The sequence below is a fragment of the Saccoglossus kowalevskii genome, chromosome 6 (assembly GCF_978046115.1).
Source record: "Saccoglossus kowalevskii chromosome 6, keSacKowa6.1, whole genome shotgun sequence".
NCBI classification, from domain to species: Eukaryota; Metazoa; Hemichordata; class Enteropneusta; family Harrimaniidae; genus Saccoglossus; species Saccoglossus kowalevskii.
The window spans coordinates 36,283,506-36,309,595 of record NC_140646.1 but is presented as its reverse complement, the minus strand read 5'-3'; the positions used below and the strand labels follow the sequence as shown (position 1 = coordinate 36,309,595).

The 26,090-nt window shown below is 36.0% G+C and overlaps 1 protein-coding gene across 1 annotated transcript; it reads left to right on the top strand.

Moving 5' to 3' along the window:
* The first annotated feature begins 7 nt into the window (after window positions 1-7).
* On the top strand, window positions 8-26,090 carry LOC102805431 (uncharacterized). Its single transcript, XM_006818336.3, has 5 exons — window positions 8-188; window positions 10,671-10,795; window positions 17,493-17,655; window positions 18,759-18,966; window positions 20,115-26,090. The coding sequence occupies exons 2-5, from the start codon at window positions 10,776-10,778 to the stop codon at window positions 20,333-20,335; spliced, it is 612 nt and encodes a 203-aa protein (XP_006818399.1). The 5' UTR covers window positions 8-188; window positions 10,671-10,775; the 3' UTR covers window positions 20,336-26,090.

Below are 26,090 nucleotides of genomic sequence, written 5' to 3'. Positions count from 1 at the left end.
TACTTCTGCCTCGCCCAATGTTGTGAACGATTGATTGTTTTACCTTCTCTGTTCAATGTGGAAACGTAGCAGTTCGGTTTTCAGCGTCTCTGTTTTGCCGATTAACCCACAGATGTGTTACAACCGTAATTCGCTAAGACATACTACGGTTCCAGATTCATTCATGGTCGTAAATTTATCGTCATAAGGTTAGTTTCAAACATATCAATCGGATATTAGGGAAAGTCTCCATTTGTCGAGTTCAGCTGGCCATGATTTGGTCACTTCCCCATTTCCTTGTAGACAACAGTGCATTACGTCATCGATCTTAACAGACTTGGTAAAGTGGTCATAGAATTCCTTGCACTAACACTGTCCATGTGAACATACGGCATTTATTCGGTTTTTGAATGACATTGTCAATAATAGTAATGTATAAATAGATGTGGATGCGAGGTGCTGGTGTTCACAAATCGAAGTTTAATATTCCACACACGGGCAAGTCATGTGATTGTCTAAAGCTTACGTATTGAGTACACTGCCACTGCACTTTGGTACGGCAGCTGAACTGTTATTTATCATGATCTTTTCCTAGTGCTATTATTAGTCCCCGTTCGGACGAAGTCCGAAAACGGGGACTTATAATTCGGTCTCCGTCCGTCCGTCCGGAGTCGTATCTCAGAATCCCTTGGACCGATTCCTTTCATTCTTTGCATGTGCCTAGTACTTTATGTGCGACACATGCACATGCGGTGGTTTAGCGATTCGATTCAAAATGGCCGACTGGCAGCCATCTTGTTTTTTGAAAATGTTGTATTTTGGACATGCTTTGTCAGTTTTCATTCAAACTTGGTACATAGATTATACATGTTAGGATACATGTCCATGATGATTGGCCGACTGGCAGCCATCTTGTTTTTTGAAAATGTTGTATTTTGGACATGCTTTGTCAGTTGTCATTCAAACTTGGTACATAAATTATACATGTTAGGATACATGTCCATGACGATTTATTTTGCAATTGGATCAAAGATGGTCGACTGGCAGGCATCTTGTTTTTGTTTTTTTATGCGGTATCTTGGACGTGCTCTGTCAGTTTTCATTCAAATTTGGCACATACATGTACTTTATACATGTTAGGATGCATGTCCATGACAATTTGTTTCAAAATCTGGTCAAGGATGGCTGATTGACAGCCATCTGACTTTTTGGCCTACTATATTTCCACAATTTATGTACCATTTTCATTCGTATTTGGCACATACATCATACATATCAGTGTGTTTCATAATCAGATCAAAGATGGCTGAATAACGGCTGTTTTTATTTTGGCCATATTACTATGACACAAAACACGTGTTTTGATGTAAATAAACAATCTGCTGTATACGCCACTTGGAACTCAAGTTTCAAGGACATGCTCGCGACAACCCCTCCGCTTTAATATGACAAGCAAAAGGAGAACTTAACAGGGACTGTGTCATTTTCAATGACTTGTTATTATTATTTAAAATAAACAGTGTTACTGTGTATTGAAGCCGTACAAAGTTAAGCAACTAAACTGAATCAAATTTTGTTAAATCTCTCCTGCTATGACCATTTAAATCAACTTAAACACAATTCTGAAGAAGAAAAAAATCAAACCACAAAAAGAAAAATAACAAAGGCTGATATAAATAAAAAGAAATGGTTTGAGCAAGACTGTAGGCTTTTTAAACACAAGTTCATGGTAGTACGTCCGTGAGTATAAAAGTATTTGTCGTCAGAACAGAATTCAAAAAAGTCACCGAAACAAAACAAAAAGCTTCACAACTGTATAATCTGGAGAGCTCAAAAAGTGAACAACGACACCGCATAACCAAACAAATGATTTAATAACACCTAATGAGTGGTTAAATTATTTCAATAAACTATTAAATCCATCGTGCAATGTTAAACACTTAAGGTAGCGAGAGGGGAAACATAATTTATAGTTTAATGGAGTTTAGGACTTTCCTCACCAGTTACTAAGCATGCAGTTATGGCAATGTATATGTTTTCAGAAAGCTGAGATATAGCAGAGTACGATCATATATGTTTCGTCTTGATATTTGCTCAGGGGATTAAGTTACGATCGTTCCCGTTAACCTCCTAAACGGAGAGTTTTTTTGCGGGATTGGCCGTTTCTCGGTGTTCCTTTTTTCTATGTTTCTGATCTTTTCACTGTTGCTTTATAAGATAATGATCTTTGAGAATGCGTCTCGAAATTTTTATGTGCCCCATAGTTCTGGAGATAAAGCCTGTTGAACTTTATGGACTAAATTTTACGAACGTCTTCCTGTTCCCAAGGCTGTAACTCAACGTCAACGGCTCACATAAATGTCCATGAGACATCATATTTTAGCCCATTTTGTGACAAGTAGATTGTGTAATTTATACATCGTTAGCGTAAAGAAAAGTGTTGAAAGATGACATCTTCAATAGTTATGATAGTCAAAAATTGGTTTCTGTAAAACTCAATAAAACGTTTTTTTCGAATTTGGCCACAGATAAACAGCTAATTAATGACAAAATGTCGACCATTTCGATCATACTTCGATAAATATACAAGTATCTGATATGTGTGGAATGTTAGATCGTGAAAAATTGGTTGGTTGTTTTCTAAAACGTGACAAAACTTAGCAGTTTCTTCGAAAGTGGGTGCTAACTTGAGCAAGATGGCGACCGCGCAATTAATTTATTCAAGTCCCTTTGTTATGTTGAACAGCGTCAACAGTACAATCGGTTCTCTAAACATAGGGCGGGCCTTCGTGACAGCATATATTTACTTACGGGATATACATGCATTCAAGTACAGATATGTTTGCATTACTCTCAGCCCAGCCTATGGAGAGTGTACCGTTATCGGATTTGTTATAATCAGTTAGCTCTAAGTCAGCACTACCTGATTTGGCCGATACCCCGCCCGGGCGATCTTATGGAGGACTCGATTTTTTTTTTAGAAAAATTTGGACCAAAAGATCGCCCGGGCGATGTTATGGCAGATATTACGAAGTCCATCTTGTCTGAAAAAATAACCCTGCGCTGATAAAAATGGTCTCAGAAAATGTTTAGAAAAAATAATGTTTCGCGTTGACCAAATATAATCATTCAAAGTATAAATTCAAAGTGTTTTAATACGTTCGTGAGAGGTCGCATTTTACGTAAACAAGAACATGCACTAAGAAGGAAAAGCAAGCCAAAGTCGAAACGGGGTGCATCATGGACATGACACAACACACGATGCGTTAACTGAGTGAACAGTGACATCATTTTGGGGTGCAATTGAACTTCAAGTACTTCTTTGCGAAACTTGCTGTGCGGCGATGCTGACATCAAGTGTGTGTTGACCGAAGTTTGACCCCAATTCACGCACTGAACTGGCGCGTTGCCTTGGCAACCTTTTCTTTCGTGGTCCGCGCGTCGATCTAGTAAACTTATATCCGACGGTACTGTAATTACGCAACTTGTATGCAACTCTGTACTTTGAATATATCAACATCGTTTACTTGGTGCACTGCTTTTCTAATTACGCAAATTTGTTACAATATTGTACCAGCTCTGAATATTTCAACTTCGTAATGTATAGCTTTCATGATAACTACGCAAAATTCATTTTATCTTTTACTATTGTTAGGCCACTGACCCGGGGTATTGGGTCTGTGAATATTTCAATATTACTGACTTGATAATGCGTCGCATTCGTAATAATTACGCAAACATAAACATGGGCGCATTTAAATCATTAAAAAGGATAGCAGTCAGGTGTCTACGGAAAGTCAAGAAAATAGTTTAAATACTTCGGACCACCCAGCTTGACCCGTGGACAGAAACCGCTATATCCACTGTTTTTTTATCGGTGTCACCACTCTCGTCTATCTCCGCCAATTCTGTTTTGAGTTTTCTTATTTCAACGGCGGCATCTTGAAATTCTTGTTCTAATAGTCTTTTAGCAACGTCTAAAACTTTCCGAGTGTTTTCTCTGAATGTGGTTCCAGATATAATAGAGAAGTCGGTAATCCCATATAGCTACTAAATTTACGCATTGTGCGACTACCCTTTCCAATGCCACGAGCCGCGATCACCGGCTTACGATTCACATCAAAAGAATGTCCACTCTTTTTTGACGCAGGAAAAATGTCAGTCACGGAGTTACATTTTTGATTCCACTCTGTGGGCTGACTGTAATATGAGCCCAGGTCATTTTCATTTAGATATCTTTTAACGGTGTCGGACATTTGTCGGCGGCCATATTAGGCTATATTAGGTTATTAAAACACCGAGAAAAGCTTGAATACGATAGCGTTATGTTTATCTGTGCTTCGATCGCGTAACGGACACTTCTTATAGATTACACAGGATATAATAAAGCTGGATGGTCAACAAATCAGTATGCAAATTGAATCCTTTGTCTTCAGTCTGTCATTCAACATGATATGTAAATGCAGGAAGGACATGTTCACCTACAACTAAGTTTCCGGGAATAAATTGAAATTACTCAACAAATGCATCGCGCACTGTAAATTCGGACCAAAGATAAAGAAAGTACACAATATAAGATTGCATAATCCGGGATTTTTAGAAAAAAGTTTTTTTTTCTAGTTTTTCCCCTCTCGCTACCTTAAACAAATAAAAGTTAAGGAAAAAAAAACAATATGCATGTTTGAGAAATTATTATAGTATGGGATTACAGGTCAGTGTTCTCCCCAGGCTCAGAGGCAAGCATGGCGGACTAATTTGCATACTAATTTGCATATTTTTCAGGATTCACTTTCACAAAAACAAACATACAAGAGACTATTAAAATGTATGAGAGGCTTTATTTAAATTACATAATACTTTACATAATATACCATAATTTGACAAGATCGTCATTTAATGTGAACTGTTCCATAAAAGTTAGTCTAAACTAATCCTCCTTGACTTTCCTGTGCTCCAAACATTGGCTGCCTTACTGTAGTTAAACTCGTCATAGACCGTACCGTGCACGGGACTTTGTTCCATAAAGAAGACCCTTTCTTTGCAAGCATGTTGTGCTTTGAGCATAAACTGCACAACATTCCTAGTGAAAAATAAAAAAAAAACACAATGAGGATTGAGGTTCAAATAAATGTAAACATAGCGATTGAATTGTGTCGCCATCGGGAACCCAGTGCCGTATGGATAGCATACCATCTGCAAAACATGTTGTTTACATGTTGGTTTTGTCAGGTCAACGACAAGGACTCGGGAATTTCGAGGAAAAAAACATCAGGTCACTATTCATTTAAAATTAAAGCGTAACGATAGAATTATGTATACAAATCGGGATTCCATCGATCATAGCTCGTGACGATAGCAGCTGTCGTTCGCAAGACGTTGAGAGACCGCCATCTTGGAAATACCCACACAGGTCAACATGTGACCGGAAGAATACAAAAATTTGATTTTTTTTTGCTTGGACAAATTATAATTTACACGTACCCATTAATCTATGAAAATATCCATAAATAATCTAAAAATAGTTGACAGTAATGAGTGATGTTTTTTAGCTCCGCTGTCGACTTTGTCGAGCGGAGCTTATCATATGAGTGATTGTCCGTCGTCGTCGTCCGTCGTCGTCGTCCGTGTCAATGTTTTACTTTTTCGACTTCTTGAAAACTACAAGCCTAAATGCTTTGATACTTGGTGTATATGTACCTTGGGTAGACCTCTCTTAGGTTTGTTCATTTCATGTTGATATCTTTAATTCTTTAATTTTGGTGAATATTTTTGTCATTTTTGGTAAAAACTGATATTTTCGACTTCTTGTTAAAAACCGCAAGTCCAATTGCTTTGATACTACATATATAGGTACTACATGTGGACCTCTCTCAGATTTGTTCATTTCGTGATGATATCTTCAATTCTCAAATTTTGGTGAATATTTTTGTCATTTTTGGTAGAAACTGATATTTTCGACTTCTTGTTAAAAACCGCAAGTGCAATTGCTTTGTTATTACATATATAGGTACTACATGTGGACCTCTCTCAGATTTGTTCATTTTGTAATGATATCTTTAATTCTCTAATTTTGGTGAATATTTTTGTCATTTTTGGTAAAAACTGATATTTTCGACTTCTTGTTAAAAACCGCAAGTCCAATTGCTTTGATACTACATATATAGGTACTACATGTGGACCTCTCTCAGATTTGTTTATTTCGTGATGATATCTTCAATTCTCTAATTGTGGTGAATATTTTTGTCATTTTTGGTAAAAAGTGATATTTTTGACTTCTTGTTAAAAACCGCAAGTCCGATTGCTTTGATATTACATATATAGGTACTACATGTGGACCTCTCTCAGATTTGTTCATTTTGTGATGATATCTTCAATTCTCTACAGTGTTCTCCCCAGGCCTCTGAAGCGACACGGTACCATGACGCTTGGACACTCGGTCGTGATGCTTGCCCTTTGTCCGTGACGCTTGGTCACTCGCCCGTGATGCTTATATTTTTGTTTACAAGTGTCAGTCTCGTCTTGCACGTATTTAAAACAATAACATGTATTGATCAATTTAGGTAATCCTGCTATTGTTAGCCATACAAAGACAGTGATAAAAACGGAAGTCTGCAATATGTTGCGAAGTCTTTCAAAGGTGCAGAGCCTCCAAATCAAAAAAAAAAATAACTAGAATAGCAATAATTTGCCCATTGCACGCAACGGCAACAATGTGACAAAACAAGTTACGGCGTACATCGGGAAGATCAACCCCGATTTGCTGCACTCTGATTTGTTATCACTCAATCGCTGGTGACATTATTTACTCCAAAATTAAAAAAAGAACAAGTGAAATTAAGTCGCATTGGAAAGAAAAGTATGAATAATTCAACAGCAGACGAGACGGGATAAGACAAAACAAACTCTGACCTCTGGAAATACCCCATTCATAGGGTACCTTAGTACAGAAAAACGCCGCCCTAAGGCGACATAATGCACGTTGCAACATTGTGACCGATGCATGCTGGGCTATCAGGGGTTCTGATCGAGGTAACAAAGATGGCGGCGCAGAATGCATGATTTTCCGCGATGTTTAAAAACAACATCTCGTTGGCAATTTTGATGTAATGCTTATGATAATCATCAATGAATCGTTTTAATAGACAATTTGTGTATTTCACACCAAAAAGTCAGATACCGATGATCACAATAGCAGCGGTGAATACCCGTCCAACGCAATGCCGTCAGCTGACAATGTTACGGTGATCGTAGCGTTGTACTCACAAGGTATATTGCAATGAAAAATCGCCGAACTGCCATTGTAGAATTTTTTTTTAATTATTGATTTATTAATTTCAACATATTTCGATATCTTGCCGACTTTATATATTTAACCAAAAAATGTTTTCCCCGACGTTTATATGAACCGACAGTGACATGGGCACTAAAACTTATACACATTGATGAACCAGTTACATCCATGGATAACAGTATATTCACTGACTGGCTATAACACAAGTTTTTCAATTTTTTTTTTCCTTTTTATGATGTTCCATTTCAAACTTTATTTGACTTGATACAAAAACAAAAAATACAATGCAGTAAAATGATATAAAATTTATCAGATATAAAAATATCTTGTCTTTAATTAATTGTACCCGGTAGATTGACAATATTTGTTGGGAAAAACTGATTATTATGCAAATAAAAAGTATGCAAAATAGATGCATTGTTATGCAAATTGGCCGTGATGCTTGACATGAAGTCTGGGGAGAACACTGCTCTAATTTTGGTGAATATTTTTGTCATTTTTGGTAAAAAGTGATATTTTCGACTTCTTGTTGAAAACTGTAAGTCCGATTGCTTTGATATTACATATATAGGTACTACATGTGGACCTCTCTCAGATTTGTTCGTTTTGTGATGATATCTTCAATTCTCTAATTAATTTATTTTGGTGAATATTTTTGTAATTTTTGGTAAAAAGTGATATTTTCGACTTCTTGTTAAAAACTGTAAGTCCGATTGCTTTGATACTATTCATATTGTTCATTTTCTAATGATGTCTTCAGTTCTTTAATTGAAATGTGCATTGCTAACAGCGGAGCTATCTCAGCCGATAGGCTGCTTGTTTTTCATGCCGTGTCTATACCAGCCTCGCGTCTAAGATGTTGATTGAAATCGGTGTAGGCCTACCATGTTCGATGTTATTACGATCGGCAAAACAAACACCTACTGGCATTTTATTTCTAAAATTACGAAATCATACCTGAACAATCTGAAGTTGATCTCAACCAGGGAAATATCTTCTTCCACGACTCATCAAAACCAGCCTCACGCCGTTTCTGTGTTTCTACACGCTTCCGTTTCTGTGCTGTGCTAGCGGTGATTGTATGTTTTAGCCGGGCTGCATCACCTTTTTTTCCTTTACATGTTTTGTCATATAGCATCTCGGTGTTTGCAACTCGAGTGACAATTTGTTCCCCATTGACAGTGTCTGTACTTCACACGTGTTTAACAATTCTCTAAGACAGACCGGAAACGAGACAAAAACAAAAGATTTTTCAAGTTAGCGTGGGGGAAATAACGTTGCTAAGTATTATCGTCAGGGAAAGCTATTGTTTAAGCTAGTCTGTGATTGGTTGCTGGCAATGTTTGGGGGATTTTGACCAGTTTGTGACGTAGGCTTGTCTCTTAGAGAATGGGACTGTTTAATTCGTCCCGGCAAGTTCAAACCGCCGTGGTGTTGACAGTGTTTATTTATGCAGTGCTACGTGTGAGTGGGTCAAATGGATGTAAACAATGCATCCTATTAGCATGCCGGTGAAACTGTAAGCATGGCGGTCCGAGCCCAAGCGTGGCGGCCGGGTCGCCAAGCATGGCGGTGCCGCCATGCTTTGTTCTATGTGGGGAGAACACTGCAGGTGATATGTATAACATAATAAAAAATATGTACAGTAAGGTAAAATATAAAGTCATGGTCATGGCAGATTAACAGACTCATTCGTAACATTGGCATTCACACACAGCTAAGTGGTAAAAAATAATCCACTTTTAAGTCCAGATCCTAAGCACAGGCAAAGTTTGCTCAAACCTTCGCTCGAGCATCAAACCACTAAAGAAGCTTGAGCTAAGCACCCAGAACACTATTGTATTCAATGCCCATTCGGAAGATTTACTATTATATAATCATCTCTGACATAAAAATCAACATAAGCACATCTAAGGATATTGTTCTTGAGAAAAATAAACTGACAATGAGACTCTGTACTACTTCCTGTTATTCTGCAATCTGCATTTTCTGAATTTGCTGTGGTATTGTTTTATAACTTTTATTTTGTCGCAATAAAAAATAAGCCAATTTACGCAAATGAACGTTAATCTCTGACTATCGGCCATTTTCGGAGTCAATTGGGCGACTTCGGGAGATCACGTGATCGAGTTGTTTTGGTTATAGCATAAAAATATAATAAAAAACAATGGCGCCAAGACAAAAACACTGATAAATGAGCGACATTCAACACGAAAAAAAAAAACATTGCCACTGCTGGCGATCGAAGGGAAACACGGAATAAGTCTGGGTATCTCGACAACAGCATACCAAACCCCACGTTTCGCCAACTTTCGCAACCTTATTCTTTTGAGGGTTAAAAAAACGAGAAGTAATCCAAAAATGATATTGAAAATGATGAAAACTCGCTAAACTCCCATCCGTTGCACGACTTCCAGTACACTGAAGGTCACCCTGCAGACCGACTTGTTTGTGCATGCGTAGTGAACGAAATATTTTACTGCGCAGATATGAAATATTTTTCTTCAAGTTTTCCGTTCCCAGCAAAGCGGGCGCATTGGTGGCAACTAACATCCAGTATGACTAATATTGTGGAAACAAAAGCGAGAGCACTGTAAGATAAACTAAGACAAATGTTTTTTTAATCCTCTTAGTTTGGTTGTTCTTCCTGTGGTTTATAGTTCCATAACTGTACTGAGTAATCATAGTTAAAACAAAGACAATAGAAAAGATCTTTCTAATGTCTTTGGTTATAATGACTGATAATTTCTATATTAAAGATAGACAGTACTGAAAAAACATTGGGGTGAGTTCATTTTGATTGAGCTTCTTGAGTTGTGCGCTGTGCCACTCATCTAGGAACATAACAACTGGGCTTGTCATTGTACATTACTGCCCCCCCCCCAAATGGCTGTTTTTGATATTGGGTAATAGGTTCGTTTTATCCCGATTTTAAACTAGTGTATATGTGCTTTATTTTTGTTCAGTTGATTTTAAATTATGTATTCCCTACGTAATTTTGTGTCAAATTATATAGACTTTTTCTGTACTATGTTACTGTATATTTGCTTTTTTGAGCTGGGGGTGTTTTTTTTTAGAAATGTGGTCTTCCAGACTTGCATACCCCTATATAATTAATACAATAATAGTTAATATCATTCACTAGGAGAGTTCTAAGGTCTGTACTGACAGGCTTGCCAGAAAGATATTCTATTCCAAGCTGATTCGCCTGCATTACCCGGTACTACTGCATTAACTGTTAAGTTCAAACATTAAAACATTTAGGACATTTTGTCATTAGATATTTTTTAACTTGTTCTGAAATTAGAATATTAGATACTTTAAAATTGTTTGGGGACCCCACCCACCCACACACACATGATATTCTATATTTAACATATAATCATGTGTTTTTTTACAGAATTACACAAACAAAACAGCTGACGTCTGCTAGTATCTACTACTTACTAGTCTACTTGGAGTGATTGATTCATTGCTTAGAGAAACATTTAATTTTCTATTCAGTATGGAATATTATGTATACTTGTAAGTAAATTTCCATGTTGTAGTTATATCTACTAGTGTTCTCCCCAAGCCTTTCAAGCACTGCAGGCCCTCGTCGCTTAGACAAATAGCCGCGTCGCTTTCGTTTTGCCTGCAATGCTTGAAATCCTGTCCGCGATGCTTATTCACGTTGTATTGTTTACAAGTGTCAGCCTCGTCTAGCACATTTTTAAAACAATAACATGTATTAATCGAAAGGTAATCCCGCCTTTGCACATGGTTAGCCTTACAAAAACAGTGATAAAAACGGAAGTCTACAAGAAGTTATCAAGTCTATCAAAGGTGCGAAGCTGGCAAACCCAAAATACTAGAGTGGTAATAATTTGCCCATTGTGTTGGGATGGTCAATCCCGAGTTGCTGCACTGCGGTTAATTGCGGTTTTTACTACTCCGTCGCCGATGACACTAATTATCAAGAATTAAAAAAAAAAAAACAAGTGAAATTAAGTCGCATTGGAATGAAAACTGTAAATAAATCGAAGCAAAAATTATTCAATGTGATTGCGGTCACAAAGATGGCGGTGCAGAATGCATGTTTTTCCGCAATGTTTAAAAACAACATTTCGTTGGCGATTTTGATGTAATTTCTAAGATAATCGTCAATGAATCGTTTTAATTAACCAAACATTCTAAGTTTGTGTATTTTTAAACAAAAAAGTCAGTGACCGATGATCGCAACAGCAGCGGAGAATACCCGTTCGTCTCAATTTCAGTGATCGTATCGTTACGCATAAGGTATAGATAGATCAATGAAAAATTGCTGACTTTAGTTTTGAAATGCCATTGTAGAAAGAAATGTCACTATTGATTTGTTAATTTTTTCATATTCTGATAACCCAGACTATACCCCGGAATTCCAACTGTATATGGAGAAACAGAATCTGGAAATCCAGAAGAGTATGGAAAAAAAATTCATGGAAATCCAGGCAGTTATGGCTACTAAATAAAATATGGCCTAGTTTATCTTGCCACATACTGGTTGATGAGGTTGGATTTCCAACAGTATGACTAAAAAAACTTGGAATTCTGACTGTATATGGTAAAAATAATGGGCCAGTATGAAATAGTTATTACTGAAATTAGATAAGGATGGTGGCACGAATTAGCTCATCAACACCGTGAATCGGGACTAGTTTGGATTTCCATTATCAAATATAAAATTTTGAACTTGGTAAATTAGCATATGATGAGAGTTATATTTGGAAATCCCACTCTGTATGGTGGCACAATGGAACTCATCAACACCATAAGTAGGAACTATAGTTCTAGATTTCCATTACTGTATGGTGAATGGTGATTTGGAAATAAAACTTTGTATAACTTGTACACCCATGGAAATTATACCCTGTATGAAGTAAACACACAAGCTCATCAACAGGAGGGGTGCAGATATAAACTGGAATGGCCCATTGCAGTTATAGTGTTTGTTGGGGAAACTAATTATTATGCAAATAAGATGTATTGTTATGTAAATTAGCCGCGATGCTTGGCTTGGAGTCTGGGGAGAACACTGTATCTACTTTCAGATCTCAAGTTTAAAGATACTGTCACATACAATTTACTAGTATAGAAACATAAATGTTGGTGATTTGTTATTTTCTATTTCAATATTTAGTTGTAGCAAGTTTGTAAACTTGTCTTCCATTTACCATATTATTTTATATAGCCTGACGTATAGACGTGAGTAGGCCTTCGTCAACTGAACGCCTGACAGAATAGTGTATGTCTTGTCAGCAAGATGAATACCGGGAATTTGCAAAGTTCACGCCTTCTTGTAATGGATTCACTGAATATTCATTTTGGTGGTCATGGTGGTCAATCAAAGCCGTGTTTGCATTGTCGTCAAAAATCAGACTAATTTCAACAAGATGATAAATATTGGGCGGAAATTTGCCAGCACCGTATCACACATTATGTCAACAAACAAATAAACTCTGCTGTGAATGGTTACTCTTTGATGGCTGTCACTATCTGACGTTGCTGCAATTTGATTGGTACTGACAAAAAATTGTTGGGAAAGTGAAAACTATATCATTGTAAAATTGTATCTTATTTATTCAACCTTTAAATACTCCTTGACCCTGTGTCATATATTCTAATGTGGTACAGTCTTTGCTCTCCAAAAACTCTCTGTTGCAGAATTTAAAATTTCTGATTGTATCTAAATCTTGCTATCAAAGAATTGGTAGCATATCACAAGAAAATATAGTTATTTGAATTATTATTTTTTTGGCAGATTTGCAAAATGTTGGCATAGCTCACTGATCACTGTGCCTTGTGCATGAAATTCACACTAAATCTGTAGTTGCCAGATCAAATCATAGTGTTAAGGTAGCGAGAAGGGAAATTTTCACTTTTTTCTTGATTTTTCAAAAAATGATAAAACGGTTACTTTAGACCTTGATACATCACCCCAGGTTTACAAAAGATCTAAATTGCGAAATAACGTTGCTCAAATTAGTGTTTTAAAACACTAGCAGAAAAGACTACAACTGCCGTTTCGTGGATATTTGCATAGTGTTTATCTTTGGAAGGAATTAAATGATAAAATCTTATCTGTATACTCTGTTGTTGACGATTCTGATATAACGGGTGATAAGCTTCCAGTTGCAAACAATGCGTGTTTATCTAACGTCCATTTCAGCATTATTGTCAGTCGAGACTTTGTCGGAGAATCATGGTCATACAGTACTCATTTCGCCCAACCTTCCGCTTTTACATCGACCGCTTATCGCTTAATTTCAGACCACGCGGTCTTGTCCGACCGGAAACCGACCGCATTTTAATCACGTTGTTTTTTTCACTCGCTCGCTTATTGAAAACATTGACCGCTCGCCCAAACACTGAAAACTGGCACATGGGTGGTCGAAATGGTGGTTTTGATAGTGAAGTGTGAACATACAACTAGTATTAACAATTATTACATTCTGAACGACACTTCAAATCTAATAGCTGTATTACACTTGTATCGTGAAAGCAACTGAACTGGGACCTCTTGTTACGTGTTTTGGGTGCTTGTTCTAGATGTAATATTTTTATTTTTATTTTAATGAGACAGTTACGTGAAAAAAGCCTAGGTAACTCCTTTTGACAGAGCAGAGAAACGAGGAAATGTTAGTGATTAATTCCAAAAATAACGATATCGAATCCACATCGGTCCACGTCTGGTAAATTTGACATTCAATTTTTAAAATTAAGTCACGATCATTGAATGAGCTCGGTCTATACTGTATACGTACCGCAAAAGTGTTCCCACAAAAAATATTTTTGACTAAAAACGACCACATGCCCTGAAAAAATCGAACAGAGCTTGACATGTATTGAATAATTTATTGGGCTTAAAAGAAAAACGTGTCAAATTTAGTTATAGCCATAACTATTTGGTGGCCAGTCGATGAACAATTCAATGTCCTTCAGGGCTGAAAATCATCGACGCTACTCTGGTTTACTTTATTTCACAACTTGCAGAGAAAACTGATTCGCGTGAGCTCTAATGTATCTTAGCCTAGTATTTTCTTTTTGAACTAAGGTCAAATTCCATCAGTTTGTCAAAATATATGTTTTTCAGCGAATAATTTTGAAGCCTGTCACAGCACAAACAACAATGTGAATCGACGCCGGTGATTGGATTGTACGACGACCCTTCAATTAGCGTCAAATATGCTTTGTTACAACATCATTGATTGGCTGAGAGTCACCTGATCGGAGCACGAACTGGGTCACAGAACCATATTTGTTCGTATTATCAACAGGACTTTGCAAAATAACCACACCCACATTTTCAATCTTTTTTAGCGCGGAAGTTGCCAACAAATGTAAAAAAAATCGTGAATTTCATGGATTCGAATAAAATAAAGCAAGCGATTGATAAGGATGATTATTAATATTTTCCCCGATGCTCTTCGAATTTTTATTTTTTTTATTTCAAGGTAAGAAATGGCTAGTTGAAGTTGCATCGTCTTCAATGCGGTTGTTTCACCGCGAACAACTCTAGCTCTGTTTTGGGCATGGTTTAGTTTTGCGATGTAAAATAAAATATATATTAAAATAATAATACTTGATTAATTATTTGGGGTTTCAGCCCACAAATTACGGACATGATCTCCATGAATTACGGTCAATGTTTGTCTTCTCTCGGCTGATTGTCACGGTGTTGATCGTCGCCCTTCCTAAACTCAGTATGGAGAAACCAATGGGGATCGACATTCCAAACAAACAATCGAAATTATCAACGAAAGACGAGATTTTTCTAGATATTTACAAACATACTGTCATGACAAACATATGTAAAATTAACAAATACACAAAGAGGTGTAATATTAGGTTTTATTTTAGGCTTAGAAATATTTTCTTTCACTCAGCCCATGCATGTAACTGCCATTTAGCTTTACGGTCCTTCAGCATCGGGGGAAAACAACAATAATTATACAAAACACATTGCGAAGACTCATCAATCAGGAAAGAAACCCCAGACAACCATGTCGTACTTGTGTTGAAATACATTTTGTATTTCACGTCAGAATATTGTTTAAAATAAAATATTCAGTCCACGCCAAATCGAGGTCAAAGGGTCAGATTGCGTGCATATAATTATATACAGTTAAAACAAAAAGTATTCGAACTTTTGTCAGCTGCTCAACATCTATAAAAACCAGAAAGACAATTAAAGGACAATGTAAACCTCAGAAATTATTCTGTTAGTCCGAATTTTAAATGCGCGCGAGCGAGCTGGTGGACGGTGATATTTCGGGGTTTGCGCGGTCGAAAAAAAAAGCGGAAATTGTTCGGTTGAATTCAACAAGCGATCGCAAAAGCGAGAGAAAAAGGTGATTGGAAAGCGGAAGCGGGCGGGAGGTTGTGCGAAAGGAGTACTGTAACTTTGCACAACTTTCTTTTAAATCGTTTTATTTTCCAAGTCAATATTCTGTTTTACTAATACATTTTTTTTCTAACGCAATGGCGAAGAAAAGAAAGAAAGCGTTGACAGACGAGGCAAAGAAAAATCTGCCACTCAGTGTCGCACTCTGACACAGCAATTTTTTTTCAAACATCGGCCATTTTGTTTCACCATGAAAACCGTTTTATTAGATGTCTTATCTGAGACACTTGAAGGATTAGCTTGTTTGTAAACTGTCAGCGTGTACAGTGGGACAGTAATGTTTGTCAGAGGATTATCCCTCGTTGTTCGTTTGCATAACAATGGAAAACCCAAACGTTCCTGGAGTACGGACTCAAATGCCAGCAGTTTTCTTCATTTTTCACGCTCGAGCTTGAAATTATTCATTATCTGACACTCTTTATGAGTTCTATGATATCAGTGGGTAATATGTTTGGTCATTTTTAGTGTATATTTATAATAATGCAGCAAATCTACAGTGTTTTATTAACCAAAACTGTTTTTCGCGTTTTTCTCGAGTTGAAGTTTTGATCGAGAACGACTCATTGGGACCGCCGCCAAATCAAGTGCGTTCGGACTAGGACATTCAAACTCGCAGTTATCGTTCAAAAGATAATGATGGTGCGAAATATGTCTGGGTTTTTAAAGAAAATGCTTTGTCACAGAATAATAGTCTGTTAAAGGTGCCAAGTATGAAATAATTTGGGGACAAAAAAACAAACCTGCATAGAAATCGGAATAATAGGTCTTTTGATTATCGGAGACGCAGTTCAATGGACTTGATTACGGACAATGCATAACTTAAATTTCACCAGGAAATTCCGCAGTGTGCTCTCGCAATCGCGTACTTAGTCATTTTTACAAGGTTCGCCATTTTTGATGTCACGTGATAATTATGTAAACAATGTCTGTCCAGTTTGTGCGAACTTGCACCTCTATACTTAGTCTTTTGATATATATAACCTAAATTACTGTTCTGAACGAGACAACAGACAGACAATGTTTTATTTAAAAACGTCACAAAACCTTCTCGCTACCTTAATATCTGAAACAAAAAATGGTCTACAAAATGAACTAAATAGTTTAGAGGTTTGACATAAATGGAAACTCCAGGTAAACCTGACAAAAACAAAGTTATTATATTCAGACGAGGAACACTGAAAAAGACAGAAAATTTCTATTATAATGAACAAAATATTACCTGTGTAGATATGTACAACTACCTGGGTATAAATATAAAGTCAAATGGCTGCTACACTGAAGCCAAACAAAATTTTGCAGATAAAGCAGTCCGAGCAATGTGTGCATCCTACCACCAGAAACAAATTGTAGAACTTTCATCCATCTTTTTAAAAGGTGTATTCAACCAATATTATTGTATGGATCTGAAATCTGGGGTCATGAAATTCAAAATTACCAAAACAATAATAGAAAAAACACAATTGAATTTTTACAAATAACTACTACCGGTAGGACTGAACAAATTTGTGGCAATCATTGCATGCAGAGCCAAAGTAGGAGAATTCCCACTCTTAGTAGGTATTCAGATCAATTTAATAAAATACTGGACTCGAATCAGTAAATTACCAGGCAATAATATCACAAAACAAGCATACCTTGAACAAAAGAAATCCAATTTACAATGGTACTCTTCAATACAAAAAATGATGAATAGCATGAATTTTTCACAAGAAAAACAGAATGATTTGTTAACAAAACATATACAGAAAATTGGCAAAGTATTGAATTTTGTGTAATACTGATGTTTTTGCCTTATTCTAGAATAATCGTGTTTGCTGTGTTGCTAAAAATTGGTTTTTACATGTGTTGGTACCAGTCTCGCCGGAATCGGGATAATCAAGGTACTCTTGTTAGAGTAATCATGCCTGATGGATCAGTACGAAACATGGCAGTTAGAGGAAGAGCTCAGGCAATCAGTGGCCAGGTAGGAAATAAGATTGCTTTTATTGGTATTTTCTTTTATTGTTGTGACAGTTTCTTTCCCAGGTACAGTGTTTACCATTAGATACTTCTCACACTGATGTGTGTAGGATTTTTTTTATCTGTGCAGCCATTTTTCAAATCCACTATTCCCAACCAGACTTTCTAAACCATCTAAACCACAAGTATCCACTATATCAATTCATATTATTATTTTTTTTTTGACAATCCGGTTTATCATTTGGTGAAATTATTCTGTTGTGTAAACATTAATTAGTGACTTATAACTAAGAACACAATAGAGCTAAATTTTTTATTTTCTGAAAATCTAGAGAACGTACTCAAACTTTGTTTAGTGTACAGAAGCAACGGCATGAAGGCCACCTAAGCAGGACCATGAATGTTTGTTTGGTATCAATTTGTTAGCTCCTGTTTGCAGGCAAGCCGAAAACTGGGCCTTGTATATTAACTTCCTTGTGTGCATCTATTCGTGTGAGCGTGTGTATATCTTTTTTTTTTTTTTAGTTTAGACAGTATTTAGAATCATTTCCTGTGAATGGGCATACATCCTCATCTCAGAAAAGCCTGGACAGCAATCTCATTCAAATTTCACACATATGTCATGCATTTGCGGGTGGCGTATGTACGTTCATTCATTTTGTGATCTGATTTAACATAGTCAAATGGTAGCCATTTTTGTGCTTGAAATTCATCAAAACCAAACATTTCTAACCTTGATCTTCATTGTCTATGTCATATATAAATGGATTTTGTTCAAACTTTGTGGATACATTGAACCTTGATGTTCATTTTGTTTTTCAGATTGGATTCAAAATGCTCGACTGGCGATCATTTTGTATTAACAATTGAGTCGTTTCACATGTACATTATATCACATGACATGCTTTGACTGTTTATATTCAAACTTTATATATTTCTTGAACTTGATAACTAAACAGGACTATGTAATTGAATTACTTATTTTACCTTTATTTAAATATGTATATGCATTGATTTTATTTCTCTATGTTGATGGCTAACCTATTTTTAAAACCAGTACATCACCATGATAATAAACTTGTGTTATTTTCGTATGTATTTCTTCAGGTATCTCGGAATAGAACCATATACCAGTATGATAACCCTGTACAGGTTGTTAGTGGTGAGATTCCAACCACAACCACTTCAAGAAGTACAGTAGCAATGCCAAGCACAGTTTTCCAGAATCCGCCATCATATCCTGCTACACAAGAAAACAAATCTATACCTGATGATTTACCACCAGCTTATTCTGAACTGTACCATAACAGAGCTGGTGAGTTTTGTGTGTATAATGTCGTGTGTACCATACTCGTATGAGTGCCCTTGGTGCCCAGCTTTAAAATACATGAGTTTTAGGGGAGTGGGCGCTTACCCACGCACACTTGAAAAAAAGTGCAAATGACAAATTCAGTTCACCATGTGAGGGGAATATAAAATTGTGTTTTATTATTCTTAGAGTCTGTTGAAACACAAAATCTTCATCAATCATTATCTTTATTGGCGAATGTGTTTTGTTGTACACAAACTCTCGATGCAAAGCATTTACCGTCGTGAATTGACCTGCAACAATGGCTTTGACCTAATAGGTCAAGTCTGTTATTAAGCAATCAGATTGCTATGTTGTACTGACACAATTCTCCAGAAATTCCGGAAGGCTTTCTGGTTACACAATGCGAATTGTATCAATGGAATTGATTTTGGCAAAAAAAGGCATGATTTTTTTTTTAAAAAAAAACTGGTGATTAGCAATTTTTGAAAGGTAAACTGAATATGGATGGCATGAGGTATATATCGCATTTCACATTTTGTCACTGGTCATTGTCAAAGCGTAGTTTACGTAGGATTACCATGGTGTAAGCATTCATACCAGATTCAAGGCAGTCGATAGCTATGCTGTGTTATATAAGTACATGTATGATTACGGTACCAGTATTCTGAAAAGTCAAACAATGATCAAAGACCATGTTTTATGATTGGACTGTCAAATTAGGGGCATTTTGGAAGGGATGGATGGGTGCTAAACTGGTTGAGTATGGTATATTATAAAGGGGATCGATTTTGTTGATGTTTTTGCAAAATATTACACTAATATTTTGGCAAGAAAAATTACAGCATTTAAAGACGTACCGAAATAAGTCGTTTCTAGCACAGTCATTTGTTCTTTATTAGGCGTACATTTCTTGCCTTATAAACAAAATATTTTGCTCAGCCACAGATATCTGTCTAAATCTGATGTTTTACTTGAGTTACTCCCCAACAACATTGCTGCCTAAAGTTGTTGATCTTGTGTTGTTAATGAATAATATGAACTTAAATTTTAGTTTTTCAGTGGACTATAGTTCACACCTAGACAAGCCTCAGATCTGATTGTGAATAGGGTAATGCATCGGTTCCATTCTCACATATTTTTTATGGTTACAGATAACTGTGTAGTCGCAGCCCCTAGTGGCAGTTTAGTGCAGCAGTCAACATATGGAATTGAAAATCCACCTGCCTACTGTCCAAGCACCCAAGAACTACCTGCATTCCCTGCTGAGATAGCACCACCTCAACCTCCTGTAGCGATGTCACAAGAAGCGACTCAAACATTCCCTGAGACAAGTGACACAGCAGCATCTTCTGAAGGAACAAGCACCAAATAAGCCACATTGATGTCGCTCCCACATTGATACTCATCTCCTGTATGTGTATAGCAATTGTTTACTCATCTGTTACATCATTTTTGGAAGCATATACAAAGAGAACAAACTGTTCACAACATTGTTCAAAGTATAAAGAAAGAGAACAAACATTGTTAAAAAAGTGAAGATTACCATACTTTACTGAAAATCATCAGTTTTTTGTAAAAATGACAATGGATCTCATTTAAACATCGTTGATTCACTGTCATTTTCAGTATTCAGAAATTCCAAGATTCTCTCTAAACCTGATAAACAAAAGCTGAGTAGCCTGGGCACTGAGTCAGACAAATATGGTAATCTTTTGACTTTGAATCCTTGAAGTCAACTTGTGTCACTGATCACAAATTTTTTTTTTTATTAAATTTGATAAAGACGTGTAGCTAATGGGAAATTATTTTTATTTGGTTCAAAATTAACAAAGTAAATAACAATGTAGTACAATGTACTAGAAATTAGGGGGCAAAATGTATAACAAAGAGTTATGAATGAATAATGTGAAAACTAAACTTCACAAGTAATATTATGATAGTAAAAGAGTTGCCATGACAAAGTGTGTTTGTCAGCTTCTAGGATTGCTTATGCTATTTTAAAAAAAATGAAATAACTGAAATTTAAGCTTGGAACTATAAAATATTTTAATAATCAAAATTAATATTTTAAAAAATTTCAGTGAAATGAGACCTTGTCTGTGCACTTTATATGTCTTATTTGCTGTAAATTACCTGTATATGTAGGAAATAATTGGGAGAACAAAAGTGCCTTTCTATTGTTAGTCTTCCATTGTATATTTAGTTTATTGGCTTAACTTGATAAAATGAACCATCAATGACATTTCTCTGATTTTAACTAAACTTTTTCTTGTAAAATAGTCATATGTGAATGAATAGATAGTTTATTTGTAATTAGTGAGTCTCTTCACCCTATGAAAAAAGACAGACTGTCTCTGGTACTATTGGTAGTTATCAACAGAAGGCAAAAAACTGTGTCTATATTCTTTGAGCAAATAGTGATTTGTTCCTTCACATGCAAATTTGCTGCCATTTTATTCCCAGTGTGCATCAGGCCTAAACTTCCTGTTTCTTTAAAACAAATAATGATTACTTAATCGATGATGTCATAAGTATTTATGATGTCATATTCATTTAATGTAATTAATTGCCTTGCCTCATTATTCACATAAATGATAAACTATGCAAGTAACAAAGTAACAATGGCAGTACTTCCTCCTACTTTATTTAATTTTGTGGGGGGTGTATAGATCCTACTTAGATTGCAATTTGACAAACTGTCTTCACCTAATGCATTGCTTTTTTTCTAGTCTTTGAAATTTGCTGTTTTATTAAAAATGCATTTACTTTAGTTATATACGTCCATTCCTCTTTTTATCTCCACCTTCTATTTACATCTTTTGTAATTTTTATGGAACTGTACATGTACATTTGTGACACTCCTTTTTCACTTATGTTTTATTATCAATTGTCTGATTTACTCATTTTATGGTGATGTTGAACACAGCATTTTTTTTTTAAATTTGAAGGTAAGATATACAGTGGTGTTTTAATTAATAAGAATTTTAACTTTTTTCTACTGAAATTAGATTGGAATAACAGATTTTACAAATAGTGAGACAAATTAATTCCCAAGATTACTGGTCAGTTAGTTTTAAAATGCTAAATAAATCTGAGTAATGTCATATACTGTATTTTGCTAATCAATATTGCTTTCAAATCAATGCAAGAATTCGTGTGAATCAAATATATATGTTATTAAGAATGCTTCAATTCCTAGCCATCTACTCATGGTTAGCATGTGTTACTGGATTGTATATAATGGAATAATGTAAACTACTTATTTGGATTTTAATTTTACCTTGTAATCAGTTTTTTTTATTTCATCAATATTTGTACTATCAGACTTTTTAGATAATATTGTAATCATTTAAATTTCATGAGGGACAAATTCCATGAATTTGAGGAGTTTGGAGGGTGAATTTGGCGCATTAAACATTTCTATGAGGTGCTAGAGAGATGCAGTGAACATTTATCTAGGGTCCTAGAGTCACAGTGAACATTTATCTAGGGTCCTGGATAGTCACAGTGAACATTTATCTAGGGTCCTGGATAGTCACCGTGAACATTTATCTAGGGTCCTGGATAGTCACAGTGAACATATATCTAGGGTCCTAGAGAGTCACAGTGAACATATATCTAGGGTCACAGTGAACATATATCTAGGGTCACAGTGAACATATATCTAGGGTCACAGTGAACATATATCTAGGGTCACAGTGAACATATATCTAGGGTCACAGTGAACATATATCTAGGGTCACAGTGAACATATATCTAGGGTCACAGTGAACATACCGTATATCTAGGGTCCTCGAGAGTCGCAGTGAACATTTCTCTAGGGTTCTGGATAGTCACAGTGAACATTTATCTAGGGTCCTAGAGAGTCGCAGTGAGCATTTATCAAGGGTTCTCAACTTCTGGATAGTCACAGTGAACATTTATCTAGGGCCCTGGATAGTCACAGTGAACATTTCTCTGGGGTCCTAGAGAGTCGCAGTGAGCATTTATCAAGGGTTCTCAACTTCTGGATAGTCACAGTGAACATTTATCTAGGGTCCTAGAGTCACAGTGAACATTTATCTAGGGTCCTGGATAGTCACAGTGAACATTTATCTAGGGTCCTAGAGAATCGCAGTGAACATTTATCTAGGGTCACAGTGAACATATATCTAGGGTCACAGTGAACATATATCTAGGGTCACAGTGAACATATATCTAGGGTCACAGTGAACATATCGTATATCTAGGGTCCTCGAGAGTTGCAGTGAACATTTCTCTGGGGTCCTAGAGTCGCAGTGAGCATTTATCAAGGGTTCTCAACTTCTGGATAGTCACAGTGAACATTTATCTAGGGTCCTGGATAGTCACAGTGAACATTTATCTAGGGTCCTAGAGAATCGCAGTGAACATTTATCCAGGGTCCTGGATAGTCACAGTGAACATTTATCTAGGGTCCTGGATAGTCACAGTGAACATTTATCTAGGGTCCTGGATAGTCACAGTGAACATTTATCTAGGGTCCTGGATAGTCACAGTGAACATATATCTAGGGTCCTAGATAGTCACAGTGAGCATTTATCCAGGGTCCTGGATAGTTACAGTGAACATTTATCTAGGGTCCTAGAGAGTCACAGTGAACATTTATCTAGGGTCCTAGAGAATCGCAGTGAACATTTATCCAGGGTCCTGGATAGTCACAGTGAACATTTATCTAGGGTCCTGGATAGTCACAGTGAACATTTATCTAGGGTCCTGGATAGTCACAGTGAACATTTATCTAGGGTCCTGGATAGTCACAGTGAACATTTATCTAGGGTCCTGGATGGTCACAGTGAACATTTATCTAGGGTCCTAGAGAGTCACAGTGAACATTTTGTCTAGGGTCTTAGAGAATCGCAGTGAACATTTATCCAGGGTCCTGGATAGTCACAGTGAACATTTATCTAGGGTCCTGGATAGTCACAGTGAACATTTATCTAGGGTCCTGGATAGCCACAGTGAACATTTATCTAGGGTCCTGGATAGTCACAGTGAACATATATCTAGGGTCCTAGATAGTCACAGTGAGCATTTATCTAGGGTCCTGGATGGTCACAGTCAGCATTTATCCAGGGTCCTGGATGGTCACAGTGAACATTTATCTAGGGTCCTGGATAGTTACAGTGAACATTTATCTAGGGTCCTAGCAGTCCTAGAGAGTCGTTGAACATTTCTTTAAGGTACTAGAAAATCACAGTGAACATTTCTCCGGGATCCTAAGGAGTTATACAATGTAGTGAAAATTTCACTTGAGTCGCAAAAACATGAAGTGACAATGACTTTCGCAAAAGTGACTTTAGTCATCAAAATTGAAAGCAGTAAAAATATTGTTATAGTATTTAGTTTCTGATATTCTATTTTATATGCAGATTAATTAAGTGTGTTTTTAGCTAATTGACTCTGAATAGTCAAATGTGGATGAAAATAAGGGTATGCAGCTATACCACACTGATCATGGGGAAAATGTTCCAAAAAATACTGGTAAATGCAACTTACTGAGTTGATTAAAAGGTTGTTTTCTTAAATTGAGTGTGAACAAGATGTGTTTATACACACATGTCAGTTAACATTCACAGTCAAATCTTTCTGTAATTAGGGTTCTCTACAATGACAGTAGTCAAAATAAATCTGATTTACACAATGAAATAGAATTCACTCAAAAATATGAATTTTGGGATGGCATCATGTGATTTCAATGAAATTCGTCGTCGCATTTCACAATGCATAGTTTTAAAAATGTAACTTATTACTGATATCTACTTTTTGTACAATATAGGTGTATAGATGCATTAAGTAAATCCTATCACTGACTTTGAGGCTGACTGTACTCATGAGTACATTGGAACATACTAGTATTTGTTCTGTTCTGTGTCGTATTTTCGATTCACATCTTATTTATATTTCTATTCTCAACTTATTTACCAAGTTGTTGGTCAGTTTAGCTGTAGGCATACTTCCGTATTTACACTTCTGTATGTTAGTTGTATATTTCTTGTCATTTATGTTATTCACATTTCTGATACAAAAAAGTTTTGGTTACATTGAAATGTAATATTATTGAACATATCATTCCATGTCAGTCTGATGTCAATCTAATGTCCGTGGATGTATTTCTTTGCTTCTAACTCGGCTAACTGATATGAACGCATTTGTATTCAGATAGTATCAACAAGCAATCATACCTTCTTTTACATATCACAAACTGCATGCAAAGGATTATGTAGTGAGTTTAGGAGAGTTTGAGCTAAATATGACTTATCTATGACCCCGACCCTCCCTGAAGGTCACACATTACTGGTATTTGGGAGGCAGGAAATATTAATGATATTTGCCATTGTTATTCCAAAAGAATTGCAATTACTGTAAAATTTTCTCATGGAATGAATTTTTGCTATTTTCTATAAAGGAATGATTCAGTGAAAATAAAATCCAGTGAATATACTTTTTTTCCTATATTTTACTTTCAACTTGTTAAAAACCAGTGAAAATAAATTCCATAGAAAACACTGGAAAGGTCTTTTCAGTGAAAATTAATTCCAGCTAAAATAAAGTATTTTGCAGTAGTGTAACAACTTAAAAAGGGAGGTATAATATATAACAATGATATACCCCAGACTATGACCTTTAGGGGTCATACACAAGTTTCACATCTCCTTGGTATGTTAATGACAATATCCACAATGCAACAGTCACACTAAAATTAAAGGACAAGTTATTGTATTTCAGCCCATGTTACCAATCAAAATTCTAAGATTTGTTGCAAAATAAAAGATGAAATAAAAACTTATTTGGCTTTTTTTCATAAAAATACATTGTTTGTAAATATTTGTGTGTGACCCCAATTTCAATTCCGATCCAAACTTTCTTCAGAAATGTCAGATGTCGTCAAAAAAGCACATCAAGAAAAAGCAAAGGACCATCTGCTGGCATCAGTTGTTCAGACTGCTTCCAATTATGAGTACATTTATAACTTTGGGACCAATTTTCTTGTATGCTAGGTTTGTTTCCTTTTTTTGTAAGAATAACATTATATATGTATAAAAAGGTAGTATTTATGTATATTTTGGATATGTATTAACCAGAAGTAAATAAATGTATTCCAAATA